This window comes from Chiloscyllium plagiosum, unplaced genomic scaffold, assembly GCF_037043375.1.
Source record: "Chiloscyllium plagiosum isolate Xiang-an unplaced genomic scaffold, Cpla_swu_hap1 HiC_scaffold_11, whole genome shotgun sequence".
NCBI lineage: Eukaryota > Metazoa > Chordata > Chondrichthyes > Orectolobiformes > Hemiscylliidae > Chiloscyllium > Chiloscyllium plagiosum.
This window is the reverse complement of record NW_028270149.1, coordinates 79,934,989-79,953,622: the sequence shown is the minus strand read 5'-3', so window position 1 is coordinate 79,953,622 and position 18,634 is coordinate 79,934,989. Positions and strand designations below refer to the sequence as shown.

The 18,634-nt window shown below is 42.5% G+C and overlaps 2 protein-coding genes across 4 annotated transcripts in view; one reads left to right on the top strand and one right to left on the bottom strand.

Annotated features, from left to right (window-relative positions):
• The window catches only part of LOC122557080 (sodium- and chloride-dependent neutral and basic amino acid transporter B(0+)-like), a 77,525-nt gene that overhangs the window by 3,563 nt on the left and 55,328 nt on the right, over positions 1–18,634 (bottom strand). The window contains exon 15 of one of the 2 annotated variants that reach the window (XR_015758690.1): positions 13,063–13,192. The exons of the other annotated variant lie outside the window; for it this stretch is intronic. The gene's annotated coding sequence lies outside the window, so the exon portion shown is untranslated. Of the gene's footprint in view, positions 1–13,062; positions 13,193–18,634 lie in introns of those variants that run through there. 2 annotated transcript variants of the gene reach the window in all.
• LOC122557538 (sodium- and chloride-dependent neutral and basic amino acid transporter B(0+)-like) overlaps positions 1–18,634 on the top strand; it is a 71,732-nt gene that overhangs the window by 50,573 nt on the left and 2,525 nt on the right. For both annotated transcript variants that reach the window (XM_043705284.2, XM_087992225.1), the window contains 4 exons: positions 11–129; positions 7,055–7,154; positions 12,801–12,910; positions 13,002–13,172. In XM_043705284.2, coding sequence (XP_043561219.2) covers positions 11–129; positions 7,055–7,154; positions 12,801–12,910; positions 13,002–13,172 — 500 coding nt within the window. The remainder of the gene's footprint in view (positions 1–10; positions 130–7,054; positions 7,155–12,800; positions 12,911–13,001; positions 13,173–18,634) is intronic.

Here is an 18,634-nt window from a genome sequence, read left to right as displayed (position 1 = left end):
TCTTCATCAGAAACAGTTATGACAGCCCTGCAGGACCAGTTCCCTACATTGCTCCGATCAAAGCGCCTTCTTCTGACAGCTGGCATTTGTTCGTTATTTTATCTGCTTGGCCTTCTATATGTGACACAGGTAGGTTGTATTTCAGTGATTTAAGCTGCTATCACACATACTCAATAACTCCAAAAGGTGATCAAATTCACAGGATGAAATAATAAAGAAGGCGCTAGTGTTCTGGTCCTTTCTTTTTGCAGTTGTTTAATGTTGTGCAGTGATCATGTCATATTGATATCTTGCTCTGATTCTGAGTTCACTCTCAGATAATTCAAACTCACACTAGGACTGGGAAACAGGACCATGATTCGGTTCATTATGTCATAAAATTGCTCAGCAGACACATTTGTTATGGCGGTTAGTTGTTACAGGGAAGCACAGCTGCTCTCCCTTCGCAATATGTACTGCACACTGAACGAGTCTGTGAAATGTGACATCAAGGCTACTTGCTCGTCAGCATGTTCCTCTTAAAGTGATACAATCCTTCCAGATCTCATGATTGTCTCTCCGTCCTGAGGTCTAGATTTATCAGCTGACTGTTCTTGGCTCACTGATATTTTGGTGACTTTCCTTTTGTTAAAGAGGAGGCTATTTTAATAATGGAGTTCAACATTTTCATTCCCTGAGTTTACCTCTGGTGGTGTTCTGTGCACAGTCGGAATGCTCAATGTTAGAATGTTGTACAATTCCCTAAATTATTTTCTCTTCCTCCATTTCATTGTTCAATTGGGTATTGCGACTTCTCGGGTTTAAGGTTCATTGCACTTTCCGAATTCCATGTTTCCTGGATGGGATGTATGATTCAAACCTTTTATCATTCACATAAATGAGACAATTCCAAACCCAGATGTCGACTGTGAGCTGTTTTTAATACTCCCTTGATGTTCAAGGTGTTTATCCAGTACTTATGGGATTCTGGACTGTTAATGACTTGGCAAAGGAGTCCTGACTTGCTTTTTAACATGATTGTTGCTGGTGATGGATAGCCTATACCTAGAGGTATTGTTCTGAAGTATGACATAGCAATATGGAGACAGTGTTTAGTTGCCTTGCATTTCATGTCACATGCCTGGTTAGTGTGAACCATTTAATTCAGCAAATGTATTGGGTCTGGGATAATGTGGTGAGGCTGTCACATGATTTAGGCCCCTTTTAGTACACATGCAAGGACATGGCCCAGGTCCATAAAGGATCTATCGGTGCAGTATGGTCCAATTTCAGATGTTTTCTCCAGGTACACTGAATAGAATGCACTTTGTACTCGTGGTGACTACCATGGGTGTAGTTGAGTTATTCTTCCAATGTCTAGTGGTTGGAAAATTGGAAAATTAGAGTTGAAAAATGCAGTGCTGGAAAAACACAGCAGGCCAGGCAGCATCCGAGGACAGGAGAATCGACGTTTCGGGCATAAACCCTTCTTCAGGAATAAGGCTGGTGTGCCGCACATTTTTCAACTCTGGTCTCCAGCATCTGCAGTCCTCACTTTCTCCAAATTGGAAATTAGTCAGTGACTTGAAGAAAACTGTCACCATGGTTGGTAAGTAAATCTGTTACAAGCTTCAACCAAAGGTATAATGGAATCTTGTGAGGGTAGAGAGATTTTTTCTGTTGATGTGGTGGCTGACTTTGACATGTCTGATACACCCTCACTGTCTTCTCGATTTTTCTGTTGTGACCTGAGCAATACACAGTCAGCTGTACAGGGCCTTTTTCACCCTACGCCCATATGCCCCTGGTATAATGAGACAATAGATCTTGGTAAAGAGCTTCAGCTACAAGCATCTGTTTGCCTCTTGAGAGGCATCTGCTTCATCTCTGTATGGCCAAAATCTTGAAATGTCTCTGGCACCTCTTGTATCACATCAAGCCAGACTTCTATAATAACTTTCCCAAATGCCTTCAGTTGTGGATCATTCATTGTCTTTTTTCTTAAAGTGATTGCATTACTGTTGACAAACACTCATCTGATTGATATTGATTATATTTCCTAATGTAATGTTTTGTAAGTCTAGCAAAACAGCCTTGGTCTAATTTGGCTTTGGTACACCTCTCATTGTGTCTGAAGTAGCCCAGTCTGTAATGGATATCAAAGTTATATCCCTGAATCATTATGCTAAACAGTTACATATGGAATCTTGTGACAGTGCATACCCGAGTGAATGTTTTCTGGTCTAGTTTCAAATAGTTAGATTGTTATTACCATAGAATAGTGGATCCAAAAAGCAATGAATTTACTATTTTGCATTATGTATAGCCCTAACACTGTTTTGACAAGGTCTGGCCCAGTGGGAGGGAGGACATGGATGAAGGTGCTCAGGCCCTAAAATTATTGAACTCGATATTGAGTCCTGAAGACTGCAGGGACCCCAAATGGGAATGAAATGCAGTCCTTCCAGCTAACATTGAGTCTCACATCAAGCCGATGACGGAGATATTGGCCAGGGTTTCCTGATAACCTTGTCACCACATGGGCTGCTTTCATCGCAGCTAACCCATTTTCACTCACTAATGATCCCCATAAGCAACCTTTCTTTCTCCCAGGCTCGACAGTATCCATTCCTTTGTCTGCCCAACAAGTGTTCTCTCTCTGTATGGGCTCCATCTTCAAGTGTATATCCCATCTTTTCCTAGCTACAATGAGTTCTGAAGAAGGATCACTGGTCCTGAAATGTTGACTCTGCTTTCTCTCCACAGAAGTTGTCTGACCTGCTGAGTTTCTCTGGCAAATTTTGTTCTTGTTTCAGATTTCCAGCATCCACATTCCTTTGCTTTTAGAATTCCACAGGTGGCAGAACAGCCTGATCCCTATGCCCTTAACTTTCAGATACATGTACCTGTGAATGCTCCTGCACGGCTGCATATGGAATACTCTCTGCTTCCCACCAGCTCCACCATCATTGTCACTGTTGGTGTATCCGAGTGCTTCGCTCTGAGAGAAATTATGTTTAAGACATGGAATTGTTTATTCACCTTTAATCTGTAGCAAAAGCTTCCCCTCATTGCCAAGCCTTTAAATGAGACCTTGTGCAATCATATTCTTCAATTTCTGTTTCTGTTGGATATAATTGCGTTGTGCAGGAAGAGATCTTGAACCCTTCCCATTATACTGCACATTCTCTGCTAGCCCTCTGTATGAGCCAGTTAAGAAAAAGATGCTGGTTGTTAATGTTTCCCTTGATTTGTTCACACTCTACCCTCCTCCTCTACATTATATATCCTCCCCACCTCTCCTAACCATCTCCCTTTTCACCGATGTTCCTTCTGTTTCTCTTCAGTCTCCTCCTGTGATGATCAGCTCTTCTACTATCCTCTATAATATTCCTGCTCATCCACCACCACCACACTGGTATCTTTTGGCTCAGTTGGCTGGATGACTGGTTTCAAAGAGTGTGGTGTTGGAAAAGCACAACCAGTCAGGTAGCATCTGAGGAGCAGGAGAGTCGAGGTTTTGACCATAAGTTCTTCAGCAGGACGATAATTCTGTGCTTTTCCAGCACCACACTCTTTGACTCTGATCTCCAGTATCTGCAGTCCTCACTGTCTCCTGGATGGCTGGTTTACAATGCAGAGTAACACAAAAACACAGGTTTAACTTCTGCACTGACTGAGGTTACCAACAAACAATAAAGATGTGAATTAAGAAGTTTGATAATCCAACCATCAATAAAACATTTTCGAGGTTTGACAACTCATTCTGACCTGGTGATTGTATACCTATTTGGAGAGAGATGTGTTATTCTCAGTTGCTCTCAACTGGTAACTCAGTTGCCTTGATGTTGGCTGCTGCAACTCAGCATCATGACACAATTATTAGCATCAGAGGTTTCTCCCTCACTGTCTGCGAACATGTTTGGCCTAGCCTTAGGGGAGACAGTGGCCTACTGCTATTATCAGTAGACTGTTAATCCAGAGATCCAGGGAATGTTCTGGGGACCCAGGTTCGAATCCTGTCACGGCAGATGGTTTAATTTGAATTCAATAACTCTGGAATAAAGGGTCTAATGATGACCATGAATCCATTGTTGATTGTTGGAAACAGTTCTCTGGTTCACTAATGTCCTTTAGGGAAGGAATAGTCTGGCCTACATGTGACTCCAGACCCACAGCAATATGGTTGACTCTTAACTACTCTCTGGGTAATTAGGGATGGGCAATAAATGCTGACCTGGTTAGTGCTGTCCTCATCCTGGCAATGAATTAAAAACAAAGCTTGCTGCTCTTCCTCCAAAATGTCTTGCCATATCCAGTAATGCCTTCATATGACTGATTGTCCAAAGCTAGGGGCTGTAATTATACTCTTCACTCTAGATGATACAAGTAACATCTCAGAATCAGAAAATAGAAGGGAGCAAGAAACTCCGGAAAAGTACAATCACCAAAGATGTGGGACTGAGGGAATGTTGTAGCTGAGAAGTGCCTGGAGCTTGATGGAATTCATCTTATAGTGTTTAAAGAAATGGTTAGTGAGATAGTTGATACATTGGTTTGAATCTATCAAACGTCCTTTGGTTTTGAAAAGTCTTCTTAAGGACTGTGTTCAGTTCTGGTCTCCCTGTTATGGGAAGGATATTATTAAGCTGGAGAGGGTTCAGAAGAGATTTACCAAGATGTTGCCATGAATGGAGGATTTGAATTATAAGGAGAGGCTGGATTGGCTGGGATATTTTTCACTGGAACATAGGAGGTTCAGGGATGACCTAATAGAGGCATTATAAAATTATGAGGGATACAGATGTGATGTCTTGAAATGTGGGGGATTTCAAGACCAAGGGGCATATTTTTCAGGTGAGAGGAGAAAGATTTTAAGAAAGACATGTGGGGCATTTTTTTTCTCACACAGTGGTTCATGTGTAGAATGAGCTTCCAGAGGAAGTGGTGGATGTGAGTACACTTATAATGTTTGAAAGACATTTAGATAAATAGAAGAATAGGAAATGTTTGGAGGGATATAAGCCAAGCGCGGGCAGGTGGGACCAGTTTAGTTTGAGATTATGTTCAGCATGGAATGGTTGCACCGAAGGGTCTGTTTCCATGCTGAATGACTCTATGACTGGGTTAGAAAATATAACTTTTTATTCAAAAAGAAAGAAATATAGAGCAGTTAGCTTAACATCTATCATAAGTAAAATGTTAGCAATTATTATTAAGGAATTTGTGGCATGACAATGTAGGTTTTGAAGTAGTCAGATAGAGCCAGCACAGTTTTGTGAAGGGAGAGAACATATTACATCTGAAATAATTCTAACAAATTGATGAAATATGAGCTTTTGGTAATGGGGAAATGGTGGATGTACAGTACTTAGATTTACAGAGCATTTGACAAAGTGCCACATTAATATTTATTGTAGAACGTAGGAGCTCATGGTTTAGGGGTTAGCATTGACATGGATAGAAAATTAGCTGGCTAACAGTATTATGAAAAGAAGGATGCAAATATATTCAAAGCAATTCATAACAGCGGTAACCTTATTAAATGATGGAGCAAGCCCCTAGGACAGGATGGCCTACTCCTGAGCTATGTTCATTTATTCATATGTTTGTGTTTAATTGGAATGTAGTTCAGATACTGAGTGGGGAGAGTTGGTAATTTCACAAATCTCATTAACGCAATGTTCCCAGGCAATTAAAACTGGAGACAAAGGGTTAAGATGTACATGAAGGGTCACGATGTTGACATCTCAAAAGTATTTAATAATCATAGAGCTATTGAGACATACAGCACAGAAACAGACCCTTCATCCATGCTGACCAGATATCCCATTTGCCAGCATTTGGCCCATATCGCTCTAAACCCTTCCTATTCATATACCCAGCCTGAAGCCTTTTAAATGTTGCAATTATACCAGCCTCCACCATTTCCATATACACACTACCTTCTGCATGAAAAATCTGCCCCGAAGTTCCTTCTAAATCTTTCCCCTTCACCTTAAACCCTGCCCCTCATGATTTTATAAAGCTCTATAAGGTCACCCCTCAGACTCCGACACTTCAGGGAAAACAGCCCCAGTCTATTCAGCTTCTCTCTATAGCTCACACCCTCCAACCCTGACAACATCCTTGTAAATCTTTTCTGAATCCTTTCAAATTTCACAACATTCTTTCTGTAGCAGGGAGACCAGAATTGAATGCAGTATTCCAAAAGTGGCCTAACCAATACAGCTGCAATATAACCTCCTGTACTCAATGCACTGACCAATAAAGGCATGCATACCAAATACCTTCTTCACTATCCTATCTACCTGTGACTCCACTCTCAAGGAATTATGAACTTGCACACCAAGGTCTTTTTGTTCAACAAAAGTCCCCAGGACCTTACCATTAAGTATATAAATCCTGCCCTGATTCGCCTTTCCAAAATACAGCACCTCACATTTATCTAAATTAAACTCCATCTGTCACGCCTCAGCCCATTGGCCCAGCTGATCAAGGTCCAATTCTACTCTGAGGTAACCTTTTTTGCTTCTTTCACTTATTTGATCAAGTGAGATCACATTTGGAACACTGCAGGTAAATGCTGATCTCCTCAGTTTAAAAATGACATTCAGGTGAGAATGGAGAAGACAGCACAGCAACGTAATTGATGCCATAACATAAATGAATGAGGGGGTATTGAGCATTGAGTTAGAATTGTGTTGGAACAGTTCTGAAGATGAGTTGTGCCAGACTAGAATCAGTAAATCAGTTTCTTTCTCAACGGATGCTGCCAGACCTGCTGAAATTTTCCAGGAATGTTTGTGTTGGTTTCAGACTTCCAACATCCACAGTATTTTGCTTTAGTTATGATATGGAAAGAGTGTTGGACTGTCAGAAGTCACACGATGCCAGGTTCTTGTCCAACAGGTTTATTTGAAATCAGAAGCTTTCGAAGCACTTAGTTAGACTTGTGTTTTTTTATACGCACTCACAAGTAGACATTTTTAAAATCTCATCAAAGTCTGAATTTGAAAGGAAGAATACTATCATTTTTCTATGTACCATTTTTGAATTTTCCATTTAATTTTAGGCTGGGATTTACTGGTTAAATTTTATGGATCATTACGCTATGAACTGGATTCTCGTTATAACAGCTCTCCTGCAACTCATCGGTCTCAGCTGGATCTATGGTCAGTCAATCATGAAAGATACCAAATTAAATTTAAAGTACTTTGTGGAAATTAAGGTTTCTTTAATAAAATCAGACCAAATGAATCAGATGCTGGCTGAGTGTGTCAGAAGGTGATATGAATTCACTTGCTCTTCCTGACTATTAAACCTAATTAGTTCCAGAAACCAACATGAAACATGTAGCATCATTGTTTTGCATCCTTCACTCAGGATCCACTTGTGTATTTGCTGGATTTCAGCTGTTTGGACTTGGAGTCAATTTTACTGCAGTCATTGTCTTGTTAATTGCTGATACTTGTATTATTGCACAAATCCAAGATCACGTAGGCAGTTTATCTTTCTGCTGTTAGATTGCATCACAAACGTGTGATGTACAAAGGTTCCACTGCTATTGAAGGTGTGACCTTCAATAGCAGTGATAATATTAGCAGCCAGCTTGCAGTTACTGTGTGTTAGCGACACAGCACAGAGCCCAGCCTGTGTAAGTATGAATTTTATAGCAATGTAAGTACTTAAGACAATGAGACCATAAGCCAGAGGAGCTGAAGTAGGCCATTCAGCCCCATTGAGTCTGCTCCACCATTCAATAAGGTCATGGCTGATTTGACTATCCTTAACTCCATTTTCCTACAATTCCTTTACTGATTATAATCTGTCTCTCTTATTTGAATATACTTACACACCCAGCCTGGACAGCACTCTGTGGTAAAGAATTCCACAGAATCACTGCACTCTAAGAGCAAAAAGTCTTCCTCATCTCTGTCTTAAATGTGTAACCTCTTGGTTCTCAGGGACTCTAGCACAAGTGAAAACAGCCTCTACTCCTTTACCTGATCACGCACCTTAACAATTGTATACCTTTCAAAATGATACCAAGACAGCAGCATCCTCATCCCATGGAGGAATAGAATTCCACTAAATTCCAAAGAGTTCAAGCCCAAACTACTCGAACACTCCTGAAAAGAAAATCTCTCCATATCCAAGATCAATCTCGTGAACCTTCTTTGGACTGCCTCCAAAGCCAATATATTTTTCCTGAGGGGGAGACAATGGCCTGATGATATAATCGCTGGGTTGTTAACCCAGGTACTGCCTTAGGGACCCAGGCTTGCATCCAGTCATGGCAAATAGTGCAAATTGAATCATAAAATCCCTACAATGTGGAAGGGGGCCATTTGGCCCAACGAGTCCACACCAACTCTCTGATGACCATCCTACCCAGACCCAGACCCCTACCCTATCCCTGTAATCCTGCATTTTCCATGCTTAACCAACCTAGCCTGCACATCCATGGACATTATGGGGGAACTTAGCATGGCTAGTCCATCCAAGCTGCACATCTTTGTACTGCGGGAGAAAGCCAGGGCACCAATGCAGACATGGAGGGAATGTAAAAACTCCATACAGACAGCCGGAGGCTGAAATCAAACCTGGGTCCCTGGTGCTGTGAGGCAACATTGCTAACCACTGAACTACTGCACCCACCACCACTCCACCCCACCCCCCCCCCCCCCCCCGCCACCCACCCCCATTTTACTGAATTCAAAAAAAATCTGGAACTAAGCTTTCCAATAATGACCATGAATCCAATGTCAATGGTCAAGAAAACCCATCTGGTTTGCTAAAGTCCTTTAGGGAAAGAAACCACTATCCTTACCTGGTCTGGACAACAGCAGTATAGTTGACTCTTAACTACTCTCTGGAATGGGCGATAAATGATACCGAGACAGCAGCATCCTCATCCCATGGAGGAATAGAAAACTGTTCCTAGTATTCCAGCCATGGTCTCACTAGTGCCTTGAACAGTCATAACAAGGTTTACCAATTTTTGTACAGTACAATCTCGATTACCGAATATCAATTATCCAAATTTCGGATTATTCAAATAAGACCTTAAGTCCCGTAAAAACGTTATCCATTATCCAAACTATTCATTATCCGAACTCTCAGTTATCCAAACAAAATATTCCCTGCCCATCTCGTTGAGATAATCGAGGTTGTTCTGTATTGTGTTTACTTTGAAATAAAGGACAACTGTCCAATTGCCTTCCCTATTACCCATAGAATTTAAAGGCCAGGCTTTTCGGATTTATGCAGAAGGAACCCCAAATCCTTCTGTGCTGCAGCTTCAAATAATATTCAACTCCTCTATTCCTCCTGCCAAAGTGTATTACTCACATTTTCCCACATTATATTCTACCTGGCTAGTTTTTGTTCATTCACATAACCTGTCTGTATCCCTCAGTAGAATCTTTGTGTCATCCTCACCACTTGCCCTCCCACCTATTTTTGTGTGATCTGGAAACTTGGTGATTATATATTCATTTTCCTCATTCAAATATTACTATATATTGTCAATAATTGAGGCCCTAGCTCTAATCCCTGTGATGCAGTTACAGGTTGCCATCCTGAAAATGCCCCCACTTTGGGTGGCACAGTGGCTCAGTGGTTAGCATTGCTACCTCACAATGATTCTGCATTTATGTGTACCTTGAGGACCACAATAACACAGAATTACTGAGCTGAAACCAATAGCTGAGTTCTGTAGCCATGAAGATGGCCTCAACCACGATCTTGGTTATATGCCGCACTACATGTGACCCCATTACATTGTTCTGTATCTTCCTTACTGTCCAGTTTTGACACCATCACCTTGATAACTTATTATGATCTCTCTGCCTTATTTAGTTTGTATAGTTTTGGATCAGTACTTGTTACTTTGGTTCGACCCTCGGCGTGTGACTCTTACACCTACCATGTTATTCCAGTCTTTTGGTTTATCTCCAGAACCACCTTATTTTTAATGTTTTGTAATTATCTCTCTTCCTTAATGAATCAGATTACAGGTCATCCCTTCACCTGCTATTCAGCTGTTGACACTTTATTCACACCATCTGATACTCTTGATCACCTGCAGAGACCTATTATTCAGCCTGTCAACACTCCACTCACACCACTTGTATGATCTTTTGATCTCTATGATTATAAACTCTGTGTCTGTGTGCTTCACTTCACCTGACAAAGGGGCAGCGCTCCAAAAGTTTTTGATTTCAAATATACCTATTGGACTATAACATGGTGCCATGTGCCTTCCGACCTTGTCCACCCAGTCCAACACTGGCAGCTCCACATGTTGTGGTTACAACATCATTAAAAGCCCGTTAAGTATCCATATAAGCACTGTCAGTCCATAACAACCCTACAATGTTACTTATATTGATCCCAGACATGGCAGGCAGGCAGGGAGAAGGAGTGTCCTGCCTGATGGGTGGGGATCTAAAGATTCTACTGCATAGTGTGGTGCTGAGGTGGGATTTCTTCTTACCCCTGGATTGGTAAGAGCAGGGCATGACATGCCAACCTGGTCCAAGGTTGCCACCTGGATCAGTGCAATCTCAGCCATCTGGAGGAATACCCAGCTATGAAAGAAGGAAGTCAATGATCTTCTCCACTTTGCCAGTCCAGGTGCTACCATCTTCTCTCTGATATCTCACCCTCAGTGTAATTCCCACCTTCCACTGAGACTCATGCCCTATGAGTCTCACTACAGCTTGCAATCTCTCCCCCGTTCACTCGCACCTACCCCAATCCCAGACACCGTTAATCCTGCAGTCCCTCTGCACTGCCTGTTCACTCAGGATACCTCCCACCTGCACCAACAGTAACAATTGGGACATGTCCTTTCATCTCCATTAATACCTGCTTCTGTCTCATTCCAGGAAAAACACAGCCCACACTAGAGCAGGAAGACTCAAGCCAGGCTGACCTACATTCAGTTCCTAACCCCTTATGTGGACAAAATCCTGATGCTGGCTGCCCATGTGTAAGCCCATGGGATTGGTATCAGAGGCTGCCCATGACTTACCGTGATACCTTGAGTAATGTATCACCTCTTGATTTGATGGAGTCCTGCTGACAACCACAACAAGATTCCTTCCTTTGTGTCTGCACTAAATGGCAAGGAGCGACTGGAATAATATCCCTGACTGAGGTAGCAAACACACAAAGGCAAAAGGCAAGGCAAGGGAGAAATATTGTGAGCATCCAGGACAGCTCAGAATGAGTGAGAATTGGATCAGCAAGTGACCAGCCTGGAGATTCAGCCTGAGCCATTCCATGAGCTGGGTTCATGCCCCTGAGTGTGCTGGCCGCAGCATTACAATGTTAGTTACTGGGGCAGACTGTGGTGCAGTACTGAAGTGTAAAAATGTTCCAAGATGGCCCAGCAGGGTCTTAGAGGCTGGCACATATCAAATCCAATACCCATGGATGTGAAGTGTATGTGACTGGTGTCCTTGGAGTGTTCTCTGAGACCTCAGTGCTCAATATTTAGGTCATTTGGAGCAGGTAACAAGCTGAATTCATGAGAGCCCCACTGTAATCTCCAGGTCAAGCTTTCTCAATGTTGAGCTTGTTTGGTGAGTTTTGCTTAAGATCCGAAGCTGAATATTAATTAGGCGTATAGTGCCATTAGCAAGCTGCTTAATAGGCAATAATCCCATTAATTAGGAACTCATCACTGCCAAGTAACAGACCCAACTCACTGTTTACTGAAAGAATAAAAAAGCACATGATCCTCCTGACATCAGGATGGCCCTGGCTAGAGTTCTCATCCAATTCTAGAATAAACCTTGCCAAGCCTGTATTACCCAAATCCCTACAAGATATTGCTGTCGGTCTTCTATCAGCTCACCAATCCACTATCCATGGTCATACTGAACACCCAGCACAATGGGCTCTCAGCTTATTAAGGACCCTCATGTGTGGTATTATATCAAGTGTTTAGGAGAAAGTGAGGATTGCAGGTACTGGTGATCAGAGTCGAAGAGTGGGGTGCTGGAAAAGCACAGCTAGTCAGGCAGCATTCGAGGAGCCTCTCCTTGGATGCTGCCTAACCAGCTAAGCTTTTCGAGCACCACACTCATCGACTCGATTATAGCAAACGTTTGAGTTGATCCAATATAACTGGATTTCCTAAAGAGTCCAGCAGCACCCATATGCAACACCTCAACACATCGTCTAAGTGGCAATCTCTATTGTATTTGATCTCAATGTTGTATTTTATAAGTTATTAATTAATAACACTCATATCCCTGCTCTTTACATTGGAAACACCCAACTCTTTACATTTCATTGGTTTCTACCAGTATTAATCGTATCCCTAGCAAGTGATTTGTAATCAAATCCAAGAAAATTAGTCTATTTCTGCTGTTGTTCACAAGTTTCTATATTTAGGGTTTGTTATGAACACTTCATTTTCATATTTTACAAGTCCTTAGCAGAAATAGACCATTCGGCCCCTCAAGCCTGCTCCACCATCAATACGGTCATGATTGATCTGTTTGTGTTTCAAATTTCACGTTACCTTCTTCGCCCAAGAAGAATTCATTCCAGAAAAAGCTCATGTTTCCGATTTGTGCTGGGAAGGACAGATTCTTGTTCCCAAAATGGGAGAGAAAGATCAATCAGTTGGTGACAAGAATCAATTTCCTTATCCTGTTTGAAATCCTGAGCGATCCCTTCTCTGGGTTAACCTGTTCATCAGTGCCACCCTGTACAAGGTGAACTTCAACAATAAACAAGCTGCCCTAAAGACAGGACAGAGCGAGTGATGGTGTGTCTCTCTGCTTCCTTGTTGTTCACAGGGACAAACAGATTCATCAAGGACATTGAGATGATGATTGGGGAAAGGACTTGGCTCTTCTGGCTCTGGTGGAGAATGTGTTGGATTCTGATCTCTCCATGTTTGCTGGTGGTAAGGAGATGTTACACATTATTATGATTTAAACTGAAAATAGTCAATTTCTCATTCAGTTTCTGATCTAGTTTTGTACTTTTTCATTCAGGCAGTCTTAATCTGGTCCTTAGCAACACTCACCCCTCCAACATATGGACCTGTTGAATACCCTGTCTGGTCAGGAGCACTGGGCTGGTGTATGGCCATCTTTTGTATTATGTGGATCCCCATTGTGGCTGTGGTGAGAGTTGTCCAAGCTGACGGCCCCACCTTGTGGCAGGTGAGGGTCAGCTTTGAAATCTTTTAACAGTTAAGCAACAGAGAACATAAAATTAGGCTTTAGAGTTCCAATAGGTTCAACACACAGCATATTCTTTCAAAGTCAAGATATCCATTTGTTCTGCTTCCACTCATGCTCAGTTTAGTTCACTGTGAATACCATCTTGGTTAGGGATTGAAGCTGGAGTAAATGGGTGTGCACTGGGATTTGTGTGTGTGAAGACTTCACTGAGGTGTATTTCACAATGTTAAAGAGAAAAGACACACCATTGATCCTGGATCATGTAAGGATCAGGTAAGGATAACTGCAAAGTGTGACAGTGAGAGACAGAACGTATAACCCTAAGAATGCACAGCAGTTAGGGTCAGAGTGAGGAAAAACAGTAAAATTACAAAGGCTCTTTACCTGAGGGTATCATGAGTTTGTTACAAGACAGATAAAACAACTAAAACAAGGTGGGTGGTTAGTTCAGTTGGTTGAATGGTGAGTTGGCGATGCTGAGTGATGCCAATTCCTGTACCAGGTTACCATGAAGAACTCTCCTCCTGGAGCTCTCCCCTTGTCTGAAGGACGGTGACCCTCAGGGTAAACCACCACCATAGAGTCATAGAGTCACAGAAATGTACAACGTGGAAACGGCCCCTTTGGTCCAACCTGTCCATGCCGACCAGATATCCCAACCCAATCTAGTCCCACATGCCAGCACCTGGCCCACATCCCTCCAAACCCTTCCTATTCATATACCCATCCAAATGCCTTTTAAATGTTGCAATTGTACCAGCCTCCACCACATCCTCTGGCAGCTCATTCCATACACGTATCACCCTCTGTGGGAAAAAGTTGCCCCTTAGGTCTCTTTTATATCTTTCCGCTCTCACCCTAAACCTGTGTCCTCTAGTTCTGGACTCTACGAACCCAGGGAAAAGACTTTGTCTATTTATCCTATCCATGCCCCTCATAATTTTGTAAACCTCTATAAGGTCACCCCTCAGCCTCCAACGCTCCCGGGAAAACAGTTTCAAACTCTCCCTATAGCTCGAATCCTCCAACCCTGGCAACATCCTTGTAAATCTTTTCTGAATCCTTTCAAGTTTCACAACATCTTTCCGATAGGAAGGAGACTAGAATTGCATGCAATATCCTAACAGTGGCCTAACCAATATCCTGTACAGCCGCAACATAACCTCCCAACTCCTGTACTCAATACTCTGACCAATAAAGGAAAGCATACCAAACGCCGCCTTCACTATCCTATCTACCTGTAACTCCACTTTCAAGGAGGTATGAACCTGCACTCCAAGGTCTCTTTGTTCAGCAACACTCCCTAGGACCTTACCATTAAGTGTATAAGTCCTGCTAAGATTTACTTTCCCAAAATGCAGCACCTCGCATTTATCTGAATAAAATTCCATCTGCCACTTCTCAGCCCATTGGCCCATCTGGTCCAGATCCTGTTGTAATCTGAGGTAACTTTCTTCGCTGTCCACTACACCTCCAATTTTGGTGTCATCTGCAAACTTACTAACTGTACCTCTTATGCTCGCATCCAAATCATTTATATAAATGACAAAAAGTAGAGGACCCAGCACCAATCCTTATGACACTCCACTGGTCACAGGCCTCCAGTCTGAAAAACAACCCTCCATCACCACCCACTGTCTTCCACCTTTGAGCCAGTTCTGTATCCAAATGGCTAGTTCTCCCTGTATTCCGTGAGTTCTAACCTTACTAATCAGTCTCCCATGGGGAACCTTGTTGAACGCCTTACTGAAGTCCATATAGATCACATCTACCGCTCTGCCTTCATCAATCCTCTTTGTTACTTTTTCAAAAAACTCAATCAAGTTTGTGAGACATGATTTCCCACGCACAAAGCCATGTTGACTATCCCTAATCAGTCCTTGCCTTTCCAAATACATGTATATCCTGTCCCTCAGGCTTCTCTCCAACAACTTGCTCACCACCGAAGTCAGGCTCACTGGTCTATAGTTCCCTGGCCTGCCCTTACCACCCTTCATAAACAGTGGCACCACATTAGCCAACCTCCAGTCTTCCGGCACCTCACCTGTGACAATCAATGAGGCCCAGCAATCACGTCTCTAGCTTTCCACAGAGTTACAGGGTGCACCTGATCAGGTCCTGGGGATTTATCCACCTTTATGCATTTCAAGACATCCAACACTTTCTCCTCTGTAATACGGACATTTTTCAAAGTGTCACCATTTATTTCCCTACAGTCTATATCTTCCATGTCCTTTTCCACAGTAAATACTGATACAAAATACTCGTTTAGTATCTCCCCCATTTTCTGTGGCTCCACACAAAGGCTGCCTTGCTAATCTCTGAGGGGCCCTATTCTCTCCCTATTTACCCTTTCTTCCTTAATGTATTTGTAAAAACCCTTTGGATTCTCCCTAATTCTATTTGCCAAAGCTATCTCATGTCCACACTTTGCCCTCCTGATTTCCCTTTTAAGTATACTCCGACTGCCTTTATACTCTTCTAAGGATTCACTCTATCTATCCTATGTATACCTTATACATGCTTCCTTCTTTTTCCTTAACCAAACCTGCACTTTCTTTAGTCATCCAGTATTTCCTATACCTAATAGCCTTTCCTTTCACCCTAACACGAATATGCTTTCTCTGGATTCTCGTTATCTCACTTCTGAAGGCTTCCCATTTTCCAGCCATCCCTTTACCTGCGGAGATCTGCCCCCAATCAGCTTTCGAAAGTTCTTGCCTAATACCGTCAAAATTTCTCCAATTTAGAACTTCAGCTTTTAGATTTGGTCTATCTTTTTCCGTGTGGTTGGAACCCTCCAACTACACGGGATGAATGTAGATTTCTCCAGCTTCCTCATTTCCCCTCCCCCCACCTTATCTCAGTCCCAACCCCCAGATTCAGCACCGGCCTCTTGACCTGCAATCTTCTTCCCGACCTCTCCGCCCCCAACCCCTCTATGGCCTATCACCCTCACCTCTTTCCACCTATCGTATTCCCAGTGCTCCTCCCCCAAATTCCACCCCCCTCCCCTTTTATCTCAGCCTGCTTGGCCTCATTCCTGAAGAAGGGCTTATGCCCGAAACGTCGATTTTCCTGCTCCTCGGATGCTGCCTGGGCTGCTGTGCTTTTCCAGCACCACACTTTTCAACTCTGGTCTCCAGCATCTGCAGTCCTCACTTTCTCCCTATCTTTTTCCATCACTATTTTAACTCTAATAGAATTATGGTCGCTGGCCCCAAAGTGCTCCCACACTGACACCTCAGTCACCTGCCCTGCCTTATTTCCCAGGAGTAGGTCAAGTTTTGCACATTCTCTAGTAGGTACATCCACTGAATCAGAAAATTTTCTTGTACAGACTTAACAAATTCCTCTCCATCTAAACCCTTAACACTATGGCAGTCCCAGTCTATGTTTGGAAAGTGAAAATCCCCTACCAAAACCACCCTATTATTCTTACAGATAGCTGAGATCTCCTTACAAGTTTGTTTCTCAATTTTCCTCTGACTATTAGAAAGTCTATAATACAATCCCAATCAGGTGATCATCCCTTTCTTATTTCTCAGTTCCACCCAAATAACTTCCCTGGTTGTATTTTCCCTTCCTATGTCGTTGGTTCCAATGTGGACAATGACCTCTTGCTGGCCCTTCTCCCCCATGAGAACATTCTGCACCCTCTCTGAGACATCCTTGATCCTGGCACCAGGGAAGCAACACATCACTCTGATTTTTCACTGCTGGCAACAGAAACGTCTGTCTGTATCTCGGACTAGAGAATCCCCTAACACTATTGATCTCTTGGAACCTGACATACCCCTCATTGCATTAGAGCCAGTCTCAATACCAGAAACTTGGCTGTTCGTGCTATGTTCCCCTGAGAATCCATCATCCCCTACATTTTCCAAAACAACATACCTGTTTAAAATGGGTATAGCCACAAAAGACCCCTACACTAGCTGCCTACCAGTCTTACCTTTTCTGGAGTTAACCCATCTATGTGACTGTATTTGAGACTTTCCCACCTTCCTATAACTGCCATCTATCACATACTGTTGCTGTTGCAAATTCCTCATTGCTTCTGTCTCTCCAACCGATCCATTCGATCTGATAAGATTCGCAACCAACAGCATTTATGACAGATATAATCCACAGTAACCCTTAAACTCTCTTTAAACTCCCAAATCTGACAAGAAGCACATTTTTGCTCCTTCACAATCTATAGACCCAGATCTGATAGGACTATGGAGACTTCAGTGTTACAAGGAAAACATAATTTATAACATTGACACAAGTAAAACAAAGATAGGTTTGAAAATAATAAAAAAGGATTGCACAAATATGAACACATCAGTCTGCAACTGGTTGCAACACCTTGGAAAATACAGGTCACCTTAATTTAGCAAATATAAGCAAGAAGTCCACTAAACTCTGTGTTTTGTGTTACAGTTCATGGATCACAGATTGTTAGGTTGAGTTCATTAAATTCTCAATCAATTCACACACTATTTATACGCCTTACAAAGTAGGAGTCTGGACTGTCTCAAAATCTATCTCAGTTTCAGAATGGTGTCTTCTGCATTGCAGATTTTTGCTTTTGTCTGGTTGTGACAAGGTAGCAGCATTAGGAGGTGGGATTCAGTACCCTAGAACTCTATGGGAAGCTAGGGAAGTGATTACTGGGCCCCTCACATGTTTGGAAAGGCAAGGACTGATTAGAAATAGTCAACATGGCTTTGTGCATGGGAAATCCTGTCTCACTAACTTGATTTGAGTTTTTTGAAGTAACAAAGAGGATTGATGAGGACAGAGTGGTAGACGTGATCTATATAAACTTCAGTAAGGTGTTCGACAAGGCTCCCCACTGGTTGGCAAGGTTAGATCTCATGGAATACAGGGAGAACTAGCCATTTGGATATAGAACTGGCTCAAAGGTAGGAGACAGAGGGTGGTAGTGCAGGGTTGCTTTTCAGACTGGAGGCCTGTGACCAGTGGTGTTCCACAAGGATTGGTGCTGGGTCCATTGCTTTTTGTTATTTCTATAAATGATTTGCATGTGAACATAGGAGGTACAGTTAGTAAGTTTGCAGATGGCACAAAAATTGGAGGTGTAGTGGACAGTGAAGAAAGTTACCTTAGAGTACAACAGGATCTTGATCAGATGGGCCAATAGGCTGAGGAATGGCAGATGGAGTTTAATTTAGATAAATGAGGTGCTGCATGTTGGAAAGGCAAATCGGAGCAGGATTTTCCACTTAATGGGAAGATCATGGGGTCTGTTGCTGAACAAAGAAACCTTCGAGTGCACGTTCATAGTTCCTTGAAAGTGGAGTCAGGATAGTGAAGAAGGCATTTGGTATGCTTTCCTTTATTGGTCAGAGCATTGAGTTTTGAGGTCATGTTGCTGCTGTCCAGGACATTTGTTAGACCTCTTTTGGAATATTGCATGAATTCTGGTCTTC